The sequence below is a fragment of the Coenobita brevimanus genome, chromosome 71, assembly GCF_032717465.1.
Source record: "Coenobita brevimanus isolate Jiangsu-jjx chromosome 71, ASM3271746v2, whole genome shotgun sequence".
NCBI lineage: Eukaryota > Metazoa > Arthropoda > Malacostraca > Decapoda > Coenobitidae > Coenobita > Coenobita brevimanus.
Genome location: NC_137024.1, coordinates 50,860,526 through 50,879,431, shown reverse-complemented (window position 1 = coordinate 50,879,431; position 18,906 = coordinate 50,860,526). Strand labels below are relative to the sequence as shown.

Sequence of the window (18,906 nt, the reverse complement as noted above, 5' to 3'; positions counted from 1 at the left end):
TGAAACATTCTGGCTACTTACAGCAAGTCCCTGGCCACCTCGATGAATAACCGCCTCATCTCAGACTCTGACAGTAAGAACGATTTCCTGAAGCACTTGCAGTACACTCTTCCTGAAGTCTTGCACTGAACTTAGTCAATAACACACAGAAGTCCGTTCTCTTCACAGTGTTCACTTTAGTCCAAATAATGTTCCAGTAAAATTTAGTGTTGCACATTAACTTTTCCCAATCTTTTCAAAATTTCTAAAGCCAAAACAAAGAAGGTTAGTTACGTTAAATTTTGTTTCCACTGAGTCTTTTCTCTCATTTCGAAAACCTTAAAACAACACACCATTTTTTTTCACTGCACAACACTCAAAATTCCCGTGTGGTCTAGTGGAGAAGTTCTTGCTGTTTATTCACTGTCAGAGTCCGAAAGTATCACTGGCAGGCGACCAAGGGGTGCATCGCTGGGTCGTGGTGATGGCGTACCGACTACAGAAGACTTTGAGGAAAGCCGCAAACTCACATCGAGCGGTGACTCCACTGTAGCTGATGTGCTGGGCTGTGGCTCGGAGCATGAGGGCCTGTCTTGGGGAGGCAACGGAGTGGAGCCAGGGCTTGGCACAGCGGGGGTCACGGGCCTGAAAAAACTGTCAATCGTTGACTGACGCAAGGACCGACAATTCTGGCGATTGATGATGCGCTGCCGGAAAGCACGCACTTCCTCCATGAATCCCAAGGGCCCCATCTCCCTGTCGCAGTCCGGGTGTTCCAGGTAGTCTAGAACGAACTCTAGATGTTCCCGGAGTGCGCTCAGCTTGGGGATGGCTGGAGTAGTGTCCTGCTGAGAGGAGTCCACATCATCATCGCCTTCGTCGTCGGAATCTTCAAGTTCGGGACTGACACCAGCAACCAAAGACGCGATCTCGATATCAGACAACGTCTGATACCCAGGATCGCCCTCGTCGTCGTCCAACCACTCACGAACATCGTCCACATCAACATTGTTGCCGTGCGTACGTAGCCGTGCATGGAAGTCATCCACGTCAAACCCTAGAAAATTGTACTCCACATCTGTTCCGAAAAGCAGACGAGACCAACCATTTTCAAGAGTTTTCACAGGGACTTCCTTCCATGCACTAGCCCAGTTGTACAGCGCAGACTTGTTGTAGCGGCGAAGGTTTTCCAAAGTCCGCTTGCCTCGAGTGTCACGTCCTTCCCTGCGCTCATCCTCGTCCTCGAGAACAACCATCACCTCGTCCAGGAACTTCCGACGGTACAGGCACTTTGTTGCCACGATCACTCCTTGGTCCATGGGTTGAATGAGAGCAGTCGTATTAGGTGGCAGAAACATGCACCTAATACGGCCATTCTCAGCAACCAAGTCCTTATCGCACAGATGGGCAGGTGCATTGTCGAGGAGAAGAAGAGCCTTTACCTGGTCGCGAGGGATTCCCAGTGTCTTCGTCTGGTACTGGATGACCTCCCTGACGAAGTGACGGTGAAACTAGTCTTTGAAAATCACAGCTGTGAACCATGCTTTCAAAGAATGGTACCATACGACAGGAAGGACATCCATCACCCCACGAAGGCACCGAGGCTGCTTTGCACGGCCAACAACAACGGGCTTAAGCCGGTGCATGCCGTTAGCACTGGCACAACACAAAGCAGATATCCGTTCCTTAGAAAGCTTGCGGCCAGGTACACGCTTCTCCGTCTCATCGGCTAGAGTGTTCGTTGGCACCAAGCGATAGAATAGGCCAGTTTCGTCTGGTTATAGACTTGACCGTGAGTGAGGCCCTCCCTGTCGATCAAGCCTTTCACCTTGTGCCGAAACTCGTCAACTCCATCCTCGTTAGCGTTCAATGCTTCGCCATGTGCTTTACAGTTAGTAAGGCCATGCCGCAACTTGAACGCGAAGAGCCAACCCTCGGATGCCTTGAAGTCTAGGGCGTCGTGAAGCCTTGCAAACTTCTCAGAAGAGCCTTCAGTTCCGTTCCACGTACCATCACACCAGCTGCACGTTGCTGTCGGTACCAAATCAACGTGGATCGGTCGATTTCTGCAAACTTGGGGTAAACATAACCTTCCTTTCCACGTTGCATTTGCTTCTCGACGAGAAGTCAGCCGTGTACTGCATGAGTTTGTCTCGGGAATGTTTGATATCGAACAAAGTCGACCGGGCCAGGTTAAACCCGCGGAGAATGCGTGAAGAAGACCAACCCGCATCAACTTTCTCCAATATCTCCCTCTTCTTTTCCAGAGTCAACATCACTCTCTTCCTTTTCTCAGGTGGCGGGGCCATCATCACACACACTAAGAGGAGGGCAGAGAGCAGCAGGAGGCCTTACAGCAAGTACGGCACCGCCACAAAAGCGAGCACGTGGGCAGCCATTGCGAAGAGCGTAGGTCCAGTCGCGGAGAGAGACAGGCGGGAAGTGGGGAGGATGCAGCGGCGCTCTATCGGACGTCGGAGGAATGACGAACCAAAACAATGCTCTCACGCGGCACGTGCGGCAAGTTCAAATTACGGACGGCAAAAAATCGATTTTTTTTTTTTAATTTTTTTGCGTTTTCGGACCATTTTGGGAATGTTTGATCCCAGGACCATAAGGTTCGGTTAGTGGGGATGTTCGGTTATTGGGCGTCCGGATATTAGAGTGATTACTGTATATATATCTATCTATTGCCAGATGCCATAATCCCGTAAGGGGTGGCCATTTGACTTTGAGTTAGTTGTTTTACAGGGAGGGACACTAACCCTCCACCAACCCACTTGTTGACACGTAGGGAGCATGTATGGGTTGGTTATATGGTTACCACCCAGCGTTGTAAATGGTTTGTCACTCAATGTAAAGCCACCTGTAAAGGAAAGAAAAGCAATAAGAAGTGACAGGAACGATGGGAGAAACAGGAACAGAGGAGGGGAGGCATAGAAAAAGAATGATAAAGGCCAAGGAAGAAGTAGGTAGCACTACATCACGTGAGTGGATGATGGTCGCCACCATCTATCTATATATTATAAATATATATGCATATACAGTATATATAAAATATATATATATATATATATATATATATATATATATATATATATATATATATATATACAGTATATATATACTGTATATATACAACAGGCACATCCAAAGCCACTCCAACACTACAATTACACTAACAAGCACTTCTCACCCTACATACAATCTCTACTAGACAGCCTAAGCCACTTGGTAGAGATACATTGGCTGTATCGTCCCGACTTCGGTCAAGATAGGCCGGTCCTGCAGTGGATACTCAAACGGCTGATGATGATGATATATAAACATATATATATATATATATATATATATATATATATATGTTCATCACTCACTAGGACTTCTGATATCTCTCTTACTTTCCCTATAATAATTCTTCCATATACCTTCCCTACCTCACTCAGTAAGCTTATGCCACGATAATTCTTGTACTCACTTCGTTGACCATTATTTTTGTACAGGGGTACAATCACAGCCTTTTTCCACTCTGCAGGCAAAGTTTCACTCATCCATGCCTTCTTACATATCTCCAACAAGCACTTCATTCCATTCTCTCCACTACATTTAAGTATCTCTGCATACACCTCATCAACCCCAGCTGATTTCCCATTTTTCAGCCGCTTCACAGCACTCTTCACCTGTGCGAGTATCACGTCTCCTGGCAATGCATTCCTTCTCTGCACACCCCAAAAACCAATCATGTTTACAGCTGCTCTGCTCTCTCTAACCCCATTCATCAGGCTTTCAAAATATTCTTTCCATCTGGTCCTTACTTCATCTCCATGGGTTAATAATCTACCACCTGCATCCTTCACAACATCCCATTTCTTCCCACTTTCACTTCTACATTTCTGCACCTCTTTCCAGAATAACTTTCTATTTTCAGTGTAGTTCACATTCATTTTTCTTCCTAGATCCTCATTTACCTCCTCCTTTTTCCTCTTCACTAGTCTCTTTAAGTGCTTCTTGCTCTCAACATATTCAGTTCTTACAGTATTTCAACTGAACCCCTATCCTGTAACCACTTTAGCCACTTCTTCCTCTTTTCCTCCACCATTCTCTTTACCTCCTCATCCCACCATGCCATACCTTTCTTCCTTGTTGTTACTCTTGCCACACCACACACCGCTTTAGCATTCCCTATATGCATTCCACAGTCTGTCCAGATCCATTTCATTCCAATTCAGTAATTCTAACTCGTCCTCTACTTTGGTCCTGTATTCATCTGCCATTTCTCTGATCTTCAGCTTCTCAACTTTCAGTCTTTCTCCCTGACTGCTCCTCTCTCTCCTGATGTACCTCACTCCTCTCAGCTTGATCTTGCATACCACAATCATATGATCTGACAGACCTCCACATCGTCCTCTCACACCCCTCATATCAGCAACCAATCCTATCATCGACCTCTCTATGAGCTCGTAATCAATTAGGTTTCTTTCAACACGATCCCCATTCCCTCTATACCATGTATATTTATGTGCATCTCTGTGTTTGAAATACGAGTTACAAATGCGCAACCTCGTCTCCTGACACGTATCCTTCAGTCTCTTCCTATTATCATTTTCTACTGGTACTCCATGGCAACCCATTATGTCATCCTCAGGACCAGTGCCTACTCTTCCGTTCATATCCCCCATCACAATCACTTTATAGCTCCTGGGCATTTCTCCCACTACTTCACCCAGCTCATCCCAAAGCCTGTCTTTCTCACTCCTGTCCTCACATGGTGCATATGCTACAATCACTGCCACTTTCACCTTCTCAACCTTGAACTTGACATACATACACCTCCAGCTGACACATTTGTAGTATCTCATTCCACTCTGCCACACCTCATTCATCGATAAAGCAACTTCTTCCTTGCATCTTCCTCGCCCATTCATTCCCGATCTTACATACATATACATATTCATTCATTCATTCATTGCCAGACGCCATGTATCCCAGACAGGGTGGCCAAGGGCTTAGAGTTAATTGTTTTACAGGGAGGGGCACCAATCCTCCACCAACCCCACTTGACGTAGGGATGCCAACAGCATCTGGTGTTCCCAGGCGGTCACCCATCCAAGTACTAACCAGACCCAACGTTGCTTAAATATATATATATATATATATATATATACAGTGGGCTCGCATAGTACGCGAGAGATTGGGCGGTGCACGCGCTCACGCACTGGGAATTCGCGTATTACGAATACATAATCTTAAGGGAATAATTACATATGGGCGGTACCTCCTCATACCCGGACATTTTTTGGCCCTTAGAGACATAATAAAGGTCATATGTTTCAGACATTGTACTAAAATTATAGCTACAATAACAAAAATACGGGTAGTCACCTTAACAACAGTAGACAACAGGCCTGATGACCTTAAATAACAAGGGTTCCGAGGCGCAGCAACACTTACAGAGCTGCACTCCCCAATGAACCAACACTTCCCTCCACAGACTCCTCTTGATCACCTTCCCCAGGAGCATCCAAGCCACTCACTTCAGCCATAAACCCTTCAAAGTCGAATGCTGACACTTCTGACATTGCATCCTCTTCATTCTCAACAGGATCAGGAGCAGACGATGTCGATGGTTCCGCTATTTCACCAACTTGAGCCCGCTGTGTGTAGCTTGTTATGAGCGTCTGTCTTCTCCTGATTATTTCTTCCCTGTGCCTGTCTGTGTAGAAACGGAAGAGTTTGTCAATACCAACCAGAAGTTCCTCCGTTCTTAGGTTGCTCACTTCCTGTGCCTTCACCTCTTCCTTGAGCTTATCTACGGCAGCAAGGATCTTGCTAATGTTTGACATACACAGCTCAGTCCTGCCTTCCATCACACTAGGCTGCTCAACTTGACTCAGTCTGGCGTCGGGCTCGGCGTCAGCCTCATCTATCCATTGCAACACTTCCTCGGGAGGCTGTTCCTCAGTAGCAGTGTGCACTTCTTGTGTGTCCGCCAATGTAACGTCCTCGAAACCTGGTACAGCTTGTGCTGCTGTCAATGTTGCTGCTTCAGCATCGGCCAGTGGTTGAATGGCCATCTTCTGGGTGATGCACAGGTGAGGCACAAGCATTCGCCACGTATGGTCCACCGTTCCAGGTGTAATCTGGTGCCAGGCTTGAAGGAGAAATTCAACTGTGTCCTTCACCGTAAAGTTACGCCAAAATGCCTCAACAGTCATGGCATCTGTGGTAGGTCGGGATAGAGGTGCTGGTGGAGATGGAACGGGAGCAGATGCCTCATCAAGGTCTTCGTCGTGATCTTCTTGTAGGGCATGAAGCTCCTCTTGTGTGTCGGTCTTCCTGCGTAGGTAGTCGTACATTTCCTTATGGTAGAAATGCTTCACTGTGGCGATTAGTTCTTGATCCAGTGGCTGCATTAGTGACATTGTGCGGGGCAGCAGAAACACAACGCGGCAGAAACACAACACGACAATCCTTGTGAAGATCTTCTAGGTATGGAGGGTGACTTGGTGCGTTATCAAGCACAAGGAGCATCTTAAATGGAATGCCCAGTTCCCGACACTTGGCTCTCGCATCAGGGACACACCGCCTCATTAACCAGTCTGCCATAATGTTCCCAGTCATCCAACCATTTACGGACTTATACCAATACACGCCACTTGCATCCATGTTCGTGAGGTTTTTGTAGCACCTTGGGTGTGAAGCTGTGTGTACAACAACTGGCCTCATCTTGTGGCTCCCAGACAGGTTTAAAGCGAACATTACCGTCATCTTACACTTCTGGAGCTTGCGACCATGGGGTTGTTTCTGTCTTTTGGCAATGTAAGTTGATTTTGGCATGGCCTTGTAATATAAGGACGTTTCATCGATGTTGTAGATCTGGCCCTTGGTGTACTATCCCTCTTCAATAATTGTTTTAAATATTGCAGGATAGTCTCTCGCGGCCAGCTCATCGGCAGAGGCACGTTCACCAGACAATTTCACGTAACGGAGTTCCTTGCGCTTGAGAAAATGGTCCAGACATCCAACCGATGCCCTGAACGGTTTTTCCACTTTTAACCTTTGAGATGCAACCTTGTAAAACAGCTGGGCTTGGTTCCGAATAAATCTTCCATTGAGTGGAACACTTTCCTTTTCTTTCTGCATTACGAAGGTGGCAAGATAGTACTCCATTAATATCATAGCACGATTTCCCACCCGCGAACGGCCGTCTAGGTCAGAGGCACCGTACGTCTTCACTACAGCCTTTATGGCTTCACGGTTCTTCCACACACTTCTCACTGTAGATTCAGCCAGTCCCAGGGTTCTTCCGATAGCCGTGTTTCCTTGACCCTCCTCCTTCATCTTAATTATCTTTAACTTGGTGGCGTGCGTCACAAGTTTCTTTACTTTTGGGGTTGGAGCTATGGTGCAACAAAGTACAGGCAGCACAAAAAACACCACACGTTGTACACGACATGTTAGCTGTACAGAGCGGATCCGCACAGTGCACGAGCCGGGACTGTTATGGCGCGCCCGCTCCCTTGTACCCCAAGCTGCGTAGTAGAATGCCCGGGAATTTCTGTGCATCAACATGACGACACGTGACGCACTCTGTGAGGGGTGGTCGCGCATTAGTAGAAAATGGCATTTTTGAGCCACTCCTTGCCTCTGCCTTGCGTTCTGTGCGGTAAACTCGTGCATTAAAAGGTTTTTGGTTATGATTTTTGGTCACTCGTGCACAAGGCGAATCATGCACTGCGGTGACGCGCACTGTGCGAGCCCACTGTATATCCCATTGGAGTCCAGAGTCCTGAGTATTGGACAGAACTGGGATTTTTCAAGTCTTTATAAAGTAGGGAACCCCCAGGTAGGGACCTATGGGCTTTGCGACTATGAGCCAATAGGCGGAGGGCGGTACGCCTAGTATCCTCCCAGTGCCATGCCTCGCCCAGCACCCCTGGGATACAATGGGTTAATGACTGGCAAACCTATCAGTCTCTTTAACCCATTGGAACCCAGTGTCCCGAGTATTGGATAGAACTGGGATTTTTCAAGTCTTTATAAAGTAGGGAACCCCCAGGTAGGGACCTATGAGCTTCGCGACTATGAATCGATAGGCAGAGGGCGGTACGCCTACTACCCTCCCAGCGCCATGCCTCGCCCAGCACCCCTGGGATTCAATGGGATATATATATATATATATATATATATATATATATATATATATATATATACACACATCATACAGTAAACTCTTAATGATTGCAGACTTCAAGCTTGTGGATTTGATTACTTGTGGATTTTTCACTCTGGTGATAAATAATAATGAATAGTGAAATAAAATTTTGATAGACAGACACGCCCAGCTGCTCAACCTCGCTCAGCAAGCCCTCAACCATCAACCTCAAGGGTAACTTAACCAAATACACCGACCACCGCCTCACCAACCTTATCAGCTGACGGACTCAGTGACCCTTCCCCTCTTTTGCCGGATGACAACGGGGATGCAGACAATGAACAATAAGTATCATATATCAATCATAACTCATCATACTTAACTACATTTTCAAAAATTAATCTTCCTACAGAAAGGTGAAATGAGGAGAAAGTATTGTACATTGATGAGACTTGATGAGAGTATACTGACATTACTGTATTGTACGGTATTTTTAAAACCTTTTATTATAAAATTTATTGCATTTGCATTATGTTTATGCATAATCATTTATCATTATCATTAAGCATCACAAACAGCTTTCTTTTTTGTGAAAGCATATTTTCAGTGTGGGAGGAGTAACTAATTTGATGCTCGCAGATTTTCCATTCTCGCGGGGGTCTCTGTTCCCTAACTCCCGCAAACATCAATGGTTTACTGTATATATAAAATAGTCCTCTCTTCCCTCCTTCCTCTTCAGTCTTTCTTTCCTTCATTTTTTCCTCTTCCTTCTGCCTGACTTTACACTCCCTCTTCTGTATTTCTTTCTTTCTTTCTTTCCTCTTCCTTGTGCCTATGCGTGATTCTACAATGAGTGACAAGCCGAATGGTTTCCTGTACACCAGGAAACCATTTACCATGCCAGGTGGTAACCATATAACCAAAATATGGCGCCTGGTTTGTTTAGTGAGTAATTACAGCACTCCAATATGACTGAGCCGGTGCAGGTTTATATCCAAGGGGTGACTGGGGTTTATTGCTTACGTAATGCTACTCAGGAATGAGTAAGGCTGGTCACTTTCATCTTAAATGTCAGGACCAACTTGCCTAGCCCAGGCTCCTACACTCTTAATGAGGCAACACAGAACTGGATAATGGATGGATGGATGTATAGATACATTGATCCATAGAACTAGATGGACTGATGAACATCCCTAATCCCTTCCAGATCTTCTGAATGCAAAACAGTCATATAACAGGGCCAATCTGAGTACTGCAGTATCCAAAGACTCATTCCTCCCTCTTAACCAAGGATAATGGAATTAGTGACTTGCAACCATGACTTAGTATTCATGCTGTGGGAGTGACCCAGTTTTCTGATAAAAACAAATCATATATAACAACCCTCAAGCAAGTCACAGTACCATGGCATCCAAGATGGGGCACACACATCCAACATCCAACTCACCAACAGCTAACTGCTCCATAACTACATCAAGGTTAACGGCTGGTGTAACGAATGTGCGGCCTTCTGGGTCTGGCACCTCTGGCTTTGTATTTAGCTGTAACTTGGCGGTTGAGCTGATAGGGCCAATGACTGCAATGGAAAACAATTAAAAATTATAAGTTGTAGTGTTCTGGGATGGATTAAAAAAAAAAAAAAAAAATATTGGTACCTTAAAATTATCTGAACAAGCTAAATAAAGCACGTTCAACAGAGCAAAAAGAAACTAAATAAATAAATTTTTGCTGTTAGAAACCTCTTTCTTTAGTCTGCTGATCATGGAGTACGAGATCTGAAATAAATAAATTTTTGCAGTTAGAAATCCCTTTCTTTAGTCTGCTGATCATGGAGTACAGGATCATACTAATCCTTATTCTTACCTAAAATGATGGGTCGAGGCAAGATAAAAATACATAAAATCCTGTAAATAAATAGTCAATAATTAAATAAATAAAATACGAGGTGCTACTCAAAAGTTCCAGTAATCTGAACAGAGGGAGCCAACCGTTTGCAGTTTTGCCTTTTGCCGCCAGGAGGAGTCTGCAGCACCCCTTGTGCATCAGTGTGGCCCCAGCCATGTCTGTGAGCAGATGTGTTGTTGAGTTGCACTTACTATTGTAACATGAAGTGTAGGTGGTTTGGCAGTTTGGCAATGGCGGACCTCACAGAACAAAGAACCTGCGTCAACTTCTGCTTCAAGATCAACAAGATGGATGTAGAAACTCACCAGTTGCTTCACCAAGCCTTTGGTGACAATGCCATGTCCCAAAGCAGAACATTTTTCCGGTACAAGCAACTCAAGGAAGGATGAATGTCCGTGGCAGACAATGCCTGTTCTGGACGACCGTCAATGGCAACAACACCAGAAAACGTCGGAAATGTTCGTCGGGCTATCCTTGCAGATCATAGACGAACTATCCATAATGTTTGTGATACCGTTGGACTGTCATACGGGAGTGTGCAATGCATTTTGTTGGATGTGTTGGGCATGAGACGCATTGCTGCAAAATTTGTGCCAAAACTGCTGAGTGACGAGCGGAAGGCACATCGCGCTGCAGTTTCCAGAGAGCTCAAGAATCAGGTCAGAGATGATGCCACCTTCATCTCCAAGGTTATAAATAGTGATGAATCATGGGTTTTGGTTATGACCTGGACACAAAGCAGCAGTCATCACAATGGAAATCTTCCAATTCACCGAGGCTGAAAAAAGCGCGTCAAGTTCAGAGCAATGTGAAGTCGATGTTGATCGTTTTCTTCAATATCCAAGGGACTAGTCACAAGGAATTCATCCCACCCGGTCAATCTGTCAGTGGAAAGTTTTACTATGAAGTTTTGCAGCGTCTGAGGGAGAACATCCACTGCAACATCCAGAACAGTGGAAGAACAAGGACTGGGTCCTGCATCATGACAACATCCCTGCCCATACATCAACTGTTTTCAGGCAGTTCCTGGCTTCCAATAACACTAGTCATTCCCAACCCAACCTATTCCCCTGACCTTGCCCCCTGCGACTTTTTCCTGTTTCCCAAGCTGAAATTGCAACTGAAAGTGCGTCGATTTGACTCGAAAAAGGAGATCCAGACAGAATCGCAGGAAGTGCTCAAGACCATCAAGCCTGAAGCCTTCCAGGGATGCATGGACTTGTGGAAAAAAAGCTGGGACCACTGTATACGTGCCCAAGGGGACTACTTCAAAGGCGACAGTGAGAACAAGAGGTTCATTTTTTTCATTCATTCATTGCCAGACGCCATGTATCCCACACGGGGTGGCCAAGGGCTTAGAGTTAATTGTTTTACAGGGAGGGGCACTAATCCTCCACCAAGGAGGTAAGGTATCTTATTTTCCTACAATATTCAAATTAATGGAACTCTTGGGTAGCACCTCGTACAGTAAACTTTCAAGTATCCGTCACTGCATTATCCAGCATGTCAATATCCGTCAAAGCAAATTACTGAATTTTCCCAAGGAAAATTCCCTGGGAAACCCAAAAATTGAAATCTATGCTACTTGTCTCATTGCCCAAACACAATATCCTATTATCTTTAGAGTACAATGACATTTTATCATGCTTATTGCAGTATTTAAAGTGTTTTTCTATCTTTAAACAATTATACAATGCATGTATAGGGTTTAATAGGGGATTACACCTCCTTTGAGGGGTTCTGGGACTACAAATTCACTATCTGTCAGTATGTCACTATGTGACACCCCCTTGGTTGTTATAGGATGGAAAATTGAGGGTTTACTGAAGAAGAAGAAGAAGAAGAAGAAGAAGAAGAAGAAGACGAAGAAGAAGAGGAGGAGGAGGAGGAGGAGGAGAGTCTATCCTTGTCTAACACGGTTTTCGATAACACGAAAATGGTCTAACACGGTACAATTTTCTGAAAGCACTATTGTTTCTAACACAGCCACTGATGAAGCTAACACAGTTATTTGAACCAGGCGAGTGGTGATGAGATGAATCATAGGAGCGTTGCCTTGCCAACAGGAGTCATCTACCTCCCAGCCAATTGCACTTCAGCTGCTGAACTCCAGGCAGAGGATATGCAATGCTAGAGACACCATGGATAACATAGATGATGATGTGAGATGTGTTATAAGTGCTACTGACTTCGAGGGATTTTAACCAGTGTTCTCCCCTCCTCTCCAGCATAGTGTTTCTCCTCTTATCCTCCCATAAGGTAAATAAAATGTGTCTTTCAACTGTAATAATACTATTTTATAATTTTTTGAACCAAATTAATGCTTTCTAGGAGATTAAAATTGGGGGGTGTAAAAAAAGTTTTGCATCACAAGGGGGGAAAAAGTGGACTTTGGGCAGAGGTGCAGAAAGAACCAGGGGGTTTCAAGAGTCCCTGTAACACGAAATTTCTCTACCACAGTAGGGGAGCAGAAGCAATTAACCATGTTGGACATCGACAGACTGTATATGGCCAACAAAATAAGCCTAAGAATCATTCAAACATCATTAACCCCTTAAGACTGCAATTGTTTCAGGCAGGGTACCTCTCACAACCGCAATTAGGGGGTGTTTTGGCGATTTTTACCAAGGGCAAATTGACTGTTCTGGCTAAAGAGGAAGAATTTACACACCTGACAACGCAATCCGTACCCCCATAGGACTAATGGTTACCACACAATTGCGCGTAAAATTTAAAATAAAGTTTATGATAGTTAGCCCTCGAAAACAATCAAAAACATGAAAATTTTGATAACCACCTATTTTTGTTACTGAAACAGGTAATTTCAAAGTGTTCTGTCACACCAACCATGAAAACAGATGTATGTAGGTGTGGGGAGATTACTAGACTGTGGGGAGATAAAGTAGGCTGTGGAGAGTAGGCCTATACGTACGGGGGTTGGAAATAACCAGCTTTTCACATGAAAAGAAAGCACTTCATTGTGTTCTGTAACAACTACCATGAAAACAGCTGTGTAAATAGGTGTGGGGAGATAACTAGTGTGGGGAATAGGCCTACAAGGCCTTGGTGGTACTTCAGGAGAAAAATTTTGGCAACAACCAAATTCCCTTGTGGAAACCCTCCATTTCAATGGGATTTGTCATACCAGCCATAAAAACAGGTGTGTATGTAGGTGTGGGGAGTAGCCCTACAAGGCCTCATAGTCATTCCAAAACTAACACAGATGCATATAAATGTTTATAACCATCAAGGACATCAAAAGTTGAATAATGCTATAAATGCATGCATAAGAAAGGAAAAAAAAAAGACGAAAATTTGTTTCCGATTTCTCTTTTTACTGTTCCAACTTCCGGTTACACATTTATCACACTATTACTATTATCACATTATCATTACACTTCATCACACTTATCATTACAATTTTGGCAACAAGCAAAGTCTCTTGTGAAAACTCTCTATTTCACTGGAATTTATCACATCAGCCATGAAAAAAGGTGTGTTTGTATGTGTGGGGAGATGAAATAGGTGCAGGGAGTAACCCTACAAGACCTCATAGTCCTTCAAAAACTAACACAGACGGACACTACTCAGAGGTGCTAATCTGGGCAGAAAAAAAAAAAAAAAAAAAAAAAAAAAGGTGCATCGTATGTAGTACAACATACAACATTCTCCAACTACTTACGTACAGAAACTGGTAGGTACGAAGTGAGAAATGTATAGAATGAGGTGTAAAAATTTGGGAAGTAAAAATAATATGAAACAGATACATACATCAGGCCTGACACTCAGGGGCCTGTTGGGGTTTGGAAGGGTAGTGAGGGACAAGGAGGGAGAGATAGGGTGGGGTTTGGAGGGGAGGGGGATGAGGCTAACAGGGAGGGAGGAGGGGCAAGAGGGGGTGGGAAAGGATGCAGGTTGTTGTGGGAGGAGAGATGCAGTTGCGTGGTGCCCCCCCACTGCCCGGGTTAGTCCAATCCCCCCTCCTGTCACATCAGGGGTGAGTTCTCATTGGCCTGAAGCAATGTACATCATAATCGGGGTGAAGCAAGCGCTCCGCAGTTTTTTACAGGCCGTGTTCAATTGATGCAATTAAGCATTTTGGCATAAAACTCAAATCGCATCAATTGATGGGATTATGACTTAAGGGGTTAAAGCCTTCCAAATCCTGGGTCCACCAAGCTACTGTACACTAACATCAGGACCTGAAGCGGTGGCGTCTTCGCTGTGGGTCTACCCCCCAGAGGCTGTCGAAGAGAAGAGGAGGACAGCATGGGGGCCAAACCACTGCAAACCCCCCCAGGCCCCTCACGGGGCTCGAGTACCTGGGAGTGGCTTCAGTCGCCCGGGCAAGTACCACATCTCCCAACACAACACACACAACAACACCGTTTTTTCTACACCGAGAAATGACTCCCCGGCTGTCATTTCTCGATGAATTCTTCTAGCCGGGGACATTGAGAGCAATCCAGGACCCACCAACAAATACATACAGTAGAAGCTCTTTGGTCCGGACCCCTTTAATCCGGATTTCTGTTAATTCGGACAAAATTTAAAAATAATAAGCTCCAAAAATATGTTGAAAATAATTCTAAAGTCATTTTCAGTATCAGTGCGGAAAGCGATCGTCATTCGTTTAGTCTCGGATCACGCTAGGTCGCAACATGGGCGCCTGTTTAAACACACGCTAACATTCGTTCCATCAACTAGTTCACCAACCATTTATATTTTTACTCTGTATTTCAAAAGTTAATCCTCCTTACCATGCCCCTTAATAAAGGTGTTAAAAGGAGGAGTTTGCTTACACAAAAATGGGTCAGAATATTCTGCAGTGTTTAGTGATTACTGTAGGTTATTTTTTGTACTTAAATGCGCTTTACTTGTACATCAAACATTAGCTTCTTGCCCACATGGGCGTTATCAATATGCCAAAGACGACAGGGTATTTTTTGCCTACGTAAGTTTTATTTTTATTCCAAATATTAGTTAATTAATTAATTTATTTTTTTGCCTACACATGCCTTAGTCACTTACTACAATTTAAAATGTAGGCTAGTTTCTTGTCATGGCCTTACCTGTAAATTATGCAATACAAAACTATCGTACATGATTAGTTTGGTTATTTTAGTATCCTTTCATCTTTTGCAGTTACGTAGGGTTGACATATGCCACATATGTTAATAATTAACAAACATACCATATGTAGATAGTTTTTGGTATGAACTGGAGATTACCCTGATGGTCCGGACAATCTGTTAATTCGGACAACCCTTCCCCCCATATAGTCCAAATGAGAGAGGTTCTACTGTATGTCCAACATGCTCAAAACGTATCACGTCGAGCTGACAGACAAAGGGTTCAGTTCAATGCAACTCCTGCAAGAACAGGACCCATTACACTTGCACAACACTTGCATCCAGGAAACATTACACAAACACCTGGACCTGCTCCTTCCCCCCACCCATCAACCCCCCTTCCAATCCTACTCCTGCTTCCTTCACACCTCCACAGCCAAACCCACTGACCCTTCCCACACCATCCAGTCCCCCAACTCCTCCCATTCCAACACATCCTAATCCACCTCAACCCTTACCTCCATCACAACCTCCTCCTACCCCTTCCCCTCCACCCACACCACCTCCCCCCCGTGCTGCAGCAGCCGACACACATCGCACACACAACATAAACATCCTTCAGTTAAACATAGATGGCATAAACACCAAAATACATGAACTCACACAATTCATCAAACAACAGAACATACACATTGCCATCTTACAAGAAACAAAACTACACGGAGCACAGAAAACACCGACATTTCATAACTTCACCACCATTCGACAAGACCGGGCCGACGGCGGTGGTGGTGGACTCATCACCCTGGTACACAAATCCATCAACTTTGCAGATACCAGTGCACACACAAGGTCACTTCTCCCCCCACATGACACCACAACAGAAATACAATCAATTAAAATAGGCACTGGTAACAAATCACACATAACAATCGCTAACACATATATTCCCCCCCAGTCGTCCCCCACAGTACCACACAATTACTCTCCACAGATACACCACATCACTAACATACCCATCATCATCCTGGGTGGTGATTTCAATGCCAAGTCGTCGGCCTGGCATGTCAACAACCCTGACACAGACAGAGGGCTGGTACTACAATCCCAGACAGATCATTTTTTCATACTAAACAGTCTAGACCAACATACTCATATCCCACACCAAGCCCTCTTCCTCCCATCATATCCAGACATCACCTTCTGCTCCCCAAACCTCGTCCCCACTACATCATGGAGAGTGGTCAAAACCCTAGGTTCTGATCACCTCCCAATCATCATCACTACCAAAACCAGAATCATCCCAGCTGGCCACAAACACACATACACTAATTATAAGAGAGCCAACTGGGAGGCCTTTGTTACAGAAACAGAACAACATTTCGAAACACTAAACAGTACACCCATCACAAACATCAACACTGCTGTGCACACTTTCAATACACTCATACAAAACGCAGACAAAAGACACATCCCTAGAGGCAACAGAAAGAGACACAACCCCAACTTCACACCAGAAATTCAAGGCCTCATCAGACAACGGGACACATTGCGACACTCCCCAACACCCCATACACAAGACACCATACAACAAATACAAGAACTCAACACTCAAATAAACAGTAAAATATCAGAACAGCAAACACTAAACTGGAAAAATTACCTCCAAACACTTGACCACCAAACAAACATCAGCAAACTCTACAAAACACTAAACAGCATCACACTTTCCAACAGCAACACCACACAATCACATGCTGCCATCAAAACAACAGACACCATACCCTCAAACAAACAACAAGCAAACACTCTCATCAATCTCTTTCCACAAGTCAGCCATCTAACCCCCCATCCGGAAGACCGTCGTATCATCAGATGTAAGAGACAGTTCCCCACAGACCCAGACTACACACCTTTCACTTACAACCAGAAGAAGCATATCATTAACAACCTCAAGCACTCATCTGCCTGTGGACCAGACAACATAAGCAACATTCACCTTAAACACCTAGGACCACAAGGCATACAAGCACTCACCAACATAGCAAACTACAGCTACTCACACAACATAATACCCAACATCTGGAAGCATGGCAATATTATCACTATCCCTAAACCCAACAAAGATCCCATGTTACCCTCCTCACATCGCCCCATCACACTCCTCTGCACCCCCTCTAAAGTCAGTGAACGACTGGTACTACAACTAGTCACACCTCACATTCCCCTAGCCCAGTCACAACATGGCTTTAGGCTACTACACTCCACAAACACCCTTCTTACAGACCTTACACAGAGAGTTTTCGATGGCATAAATTCAGCTAGGCCACCACACAGAACACTCCTAGTCACACTAGACATTAGCAAAGCTTTTGATGCCATCCCCAGCCACAACCTCACAAACAAAACACTCAACACAAACATGCACAATAACACAAACAGATGGCTGGCAAACTACTTAGCAGGCAGATGTGCACACGTAACATTTGCCGGTCAGTCTTCTAACATCAGAAACTTCACGAACGGCGTCCCCCAAGGATCTGTTTTGTCCCCTACACTCTTTAATCTATACATGCACAACGTACCCACACCCCACACACCACAGATACACATAGCTTCCTATGCAGATGATATAACACTTACATGTACACACCAAAACGCAAACACAGCTGCACACATCATTCAACCTTACCTCAACACACTACATGAATGGTTCACCACAAACAGGCTCAAAATAGCCCCAGCCAAATCTACAGTGACTCTTCTCACAAACTGGACAACAGAACACAGTCACATCCCACACCTCACCATAAACAACACTCCCCTACCACACACACACACACACCCAAAATCCTTGGTGTAACATATAATACATCAATGTCATTTAAACAACACATCACAAACATTAAAAATAAAATAACACCAAGACTCAATGCTTTGAGGTCACTTGCCCATACAACATTCAAACACAACAAAGAAACCACCACCACAGTATACAAACAATACATACGTTCAGTGATGAATTATGCAAGCCCTGCCTGGGCTTCAAACATGACCAAAACACACTACAACACTCTACAGACCATACAGAACAAGGCCCTAAAAATAATCACAGGCTGCACAGCTACTACACCCACAGACCACCATCAAGAAACCAAAGTCCTCAAAGTCAAGGATCACCTAGACATGAGAGGCACCCAGTTTCTTGCTGCAGCCTCCACAAACCCACAACATCCACTACAGTACATGGCAGCACATCCAACCACACCAAGGAACATCAAAACAACACCCAGCACACGATATCATACACAAATACTGTCATCTCTCCCCCCTCAGACCAGCTTCCAGAAGCATATCCCCACTCTGATCATTCGCCACTCCATGCAGTCACTTAAAGACAACACACAGCTGCATGCACGGCCTCCTGACATCCACCTTTCTGAATCCTATCTTTCTCGTGAGGACAGGGTCCATCTGGCCAGGCTGAGATGTGGGCACCATCCAGCCCTCTTAAGCTACCAGAAGAGGCTGGATGACTCCGTCGCTGATGCCTGTCCAGGATGCAACACAACACCCCATACTATTAAGCACATTATGGAAGACTGCATTGCACACAATCACCTATGTCAACAACACAACATACACTCTTTGAGAGCTCTGTGGGAAAGCCCGGTCTCGGCCATGGCCTTCCTAAGGGACTCGAGGCTGTTCGGCCAGACTTCCTAGGGAACAACTACTACTACTACACTAACATCAACTAGGCAGAATTATGCTCAGGACTGGTACAGTTGGCCT

At 44.8% G+C, this 18,906-nt stretch overlaps 1 protein-coding gene across 1 annotated transcript in view; it reads right to left on the bottom strand.

Annotated features, from left to right (window-relative positions):
• Nucleotides 1-18,906, bottom strand: part of Vps13 (vacuolar protein sorting 13C) — a 1,164,731-nt gene that overhangs the window by 985,151 nt on the left and 160,674 nt on the right. The window contains exon 7 of the mRNA XM_080277871.1: nucleotides 9,582-9,710. Coding sequence (XP_080133997.1) covers nucleotides 9,582-9,710 — 129 coding nt within the window. The remainder of the gene's footprint in view (nucleotides 1-9,581; nucleotides 9,711-18,906) is intronic.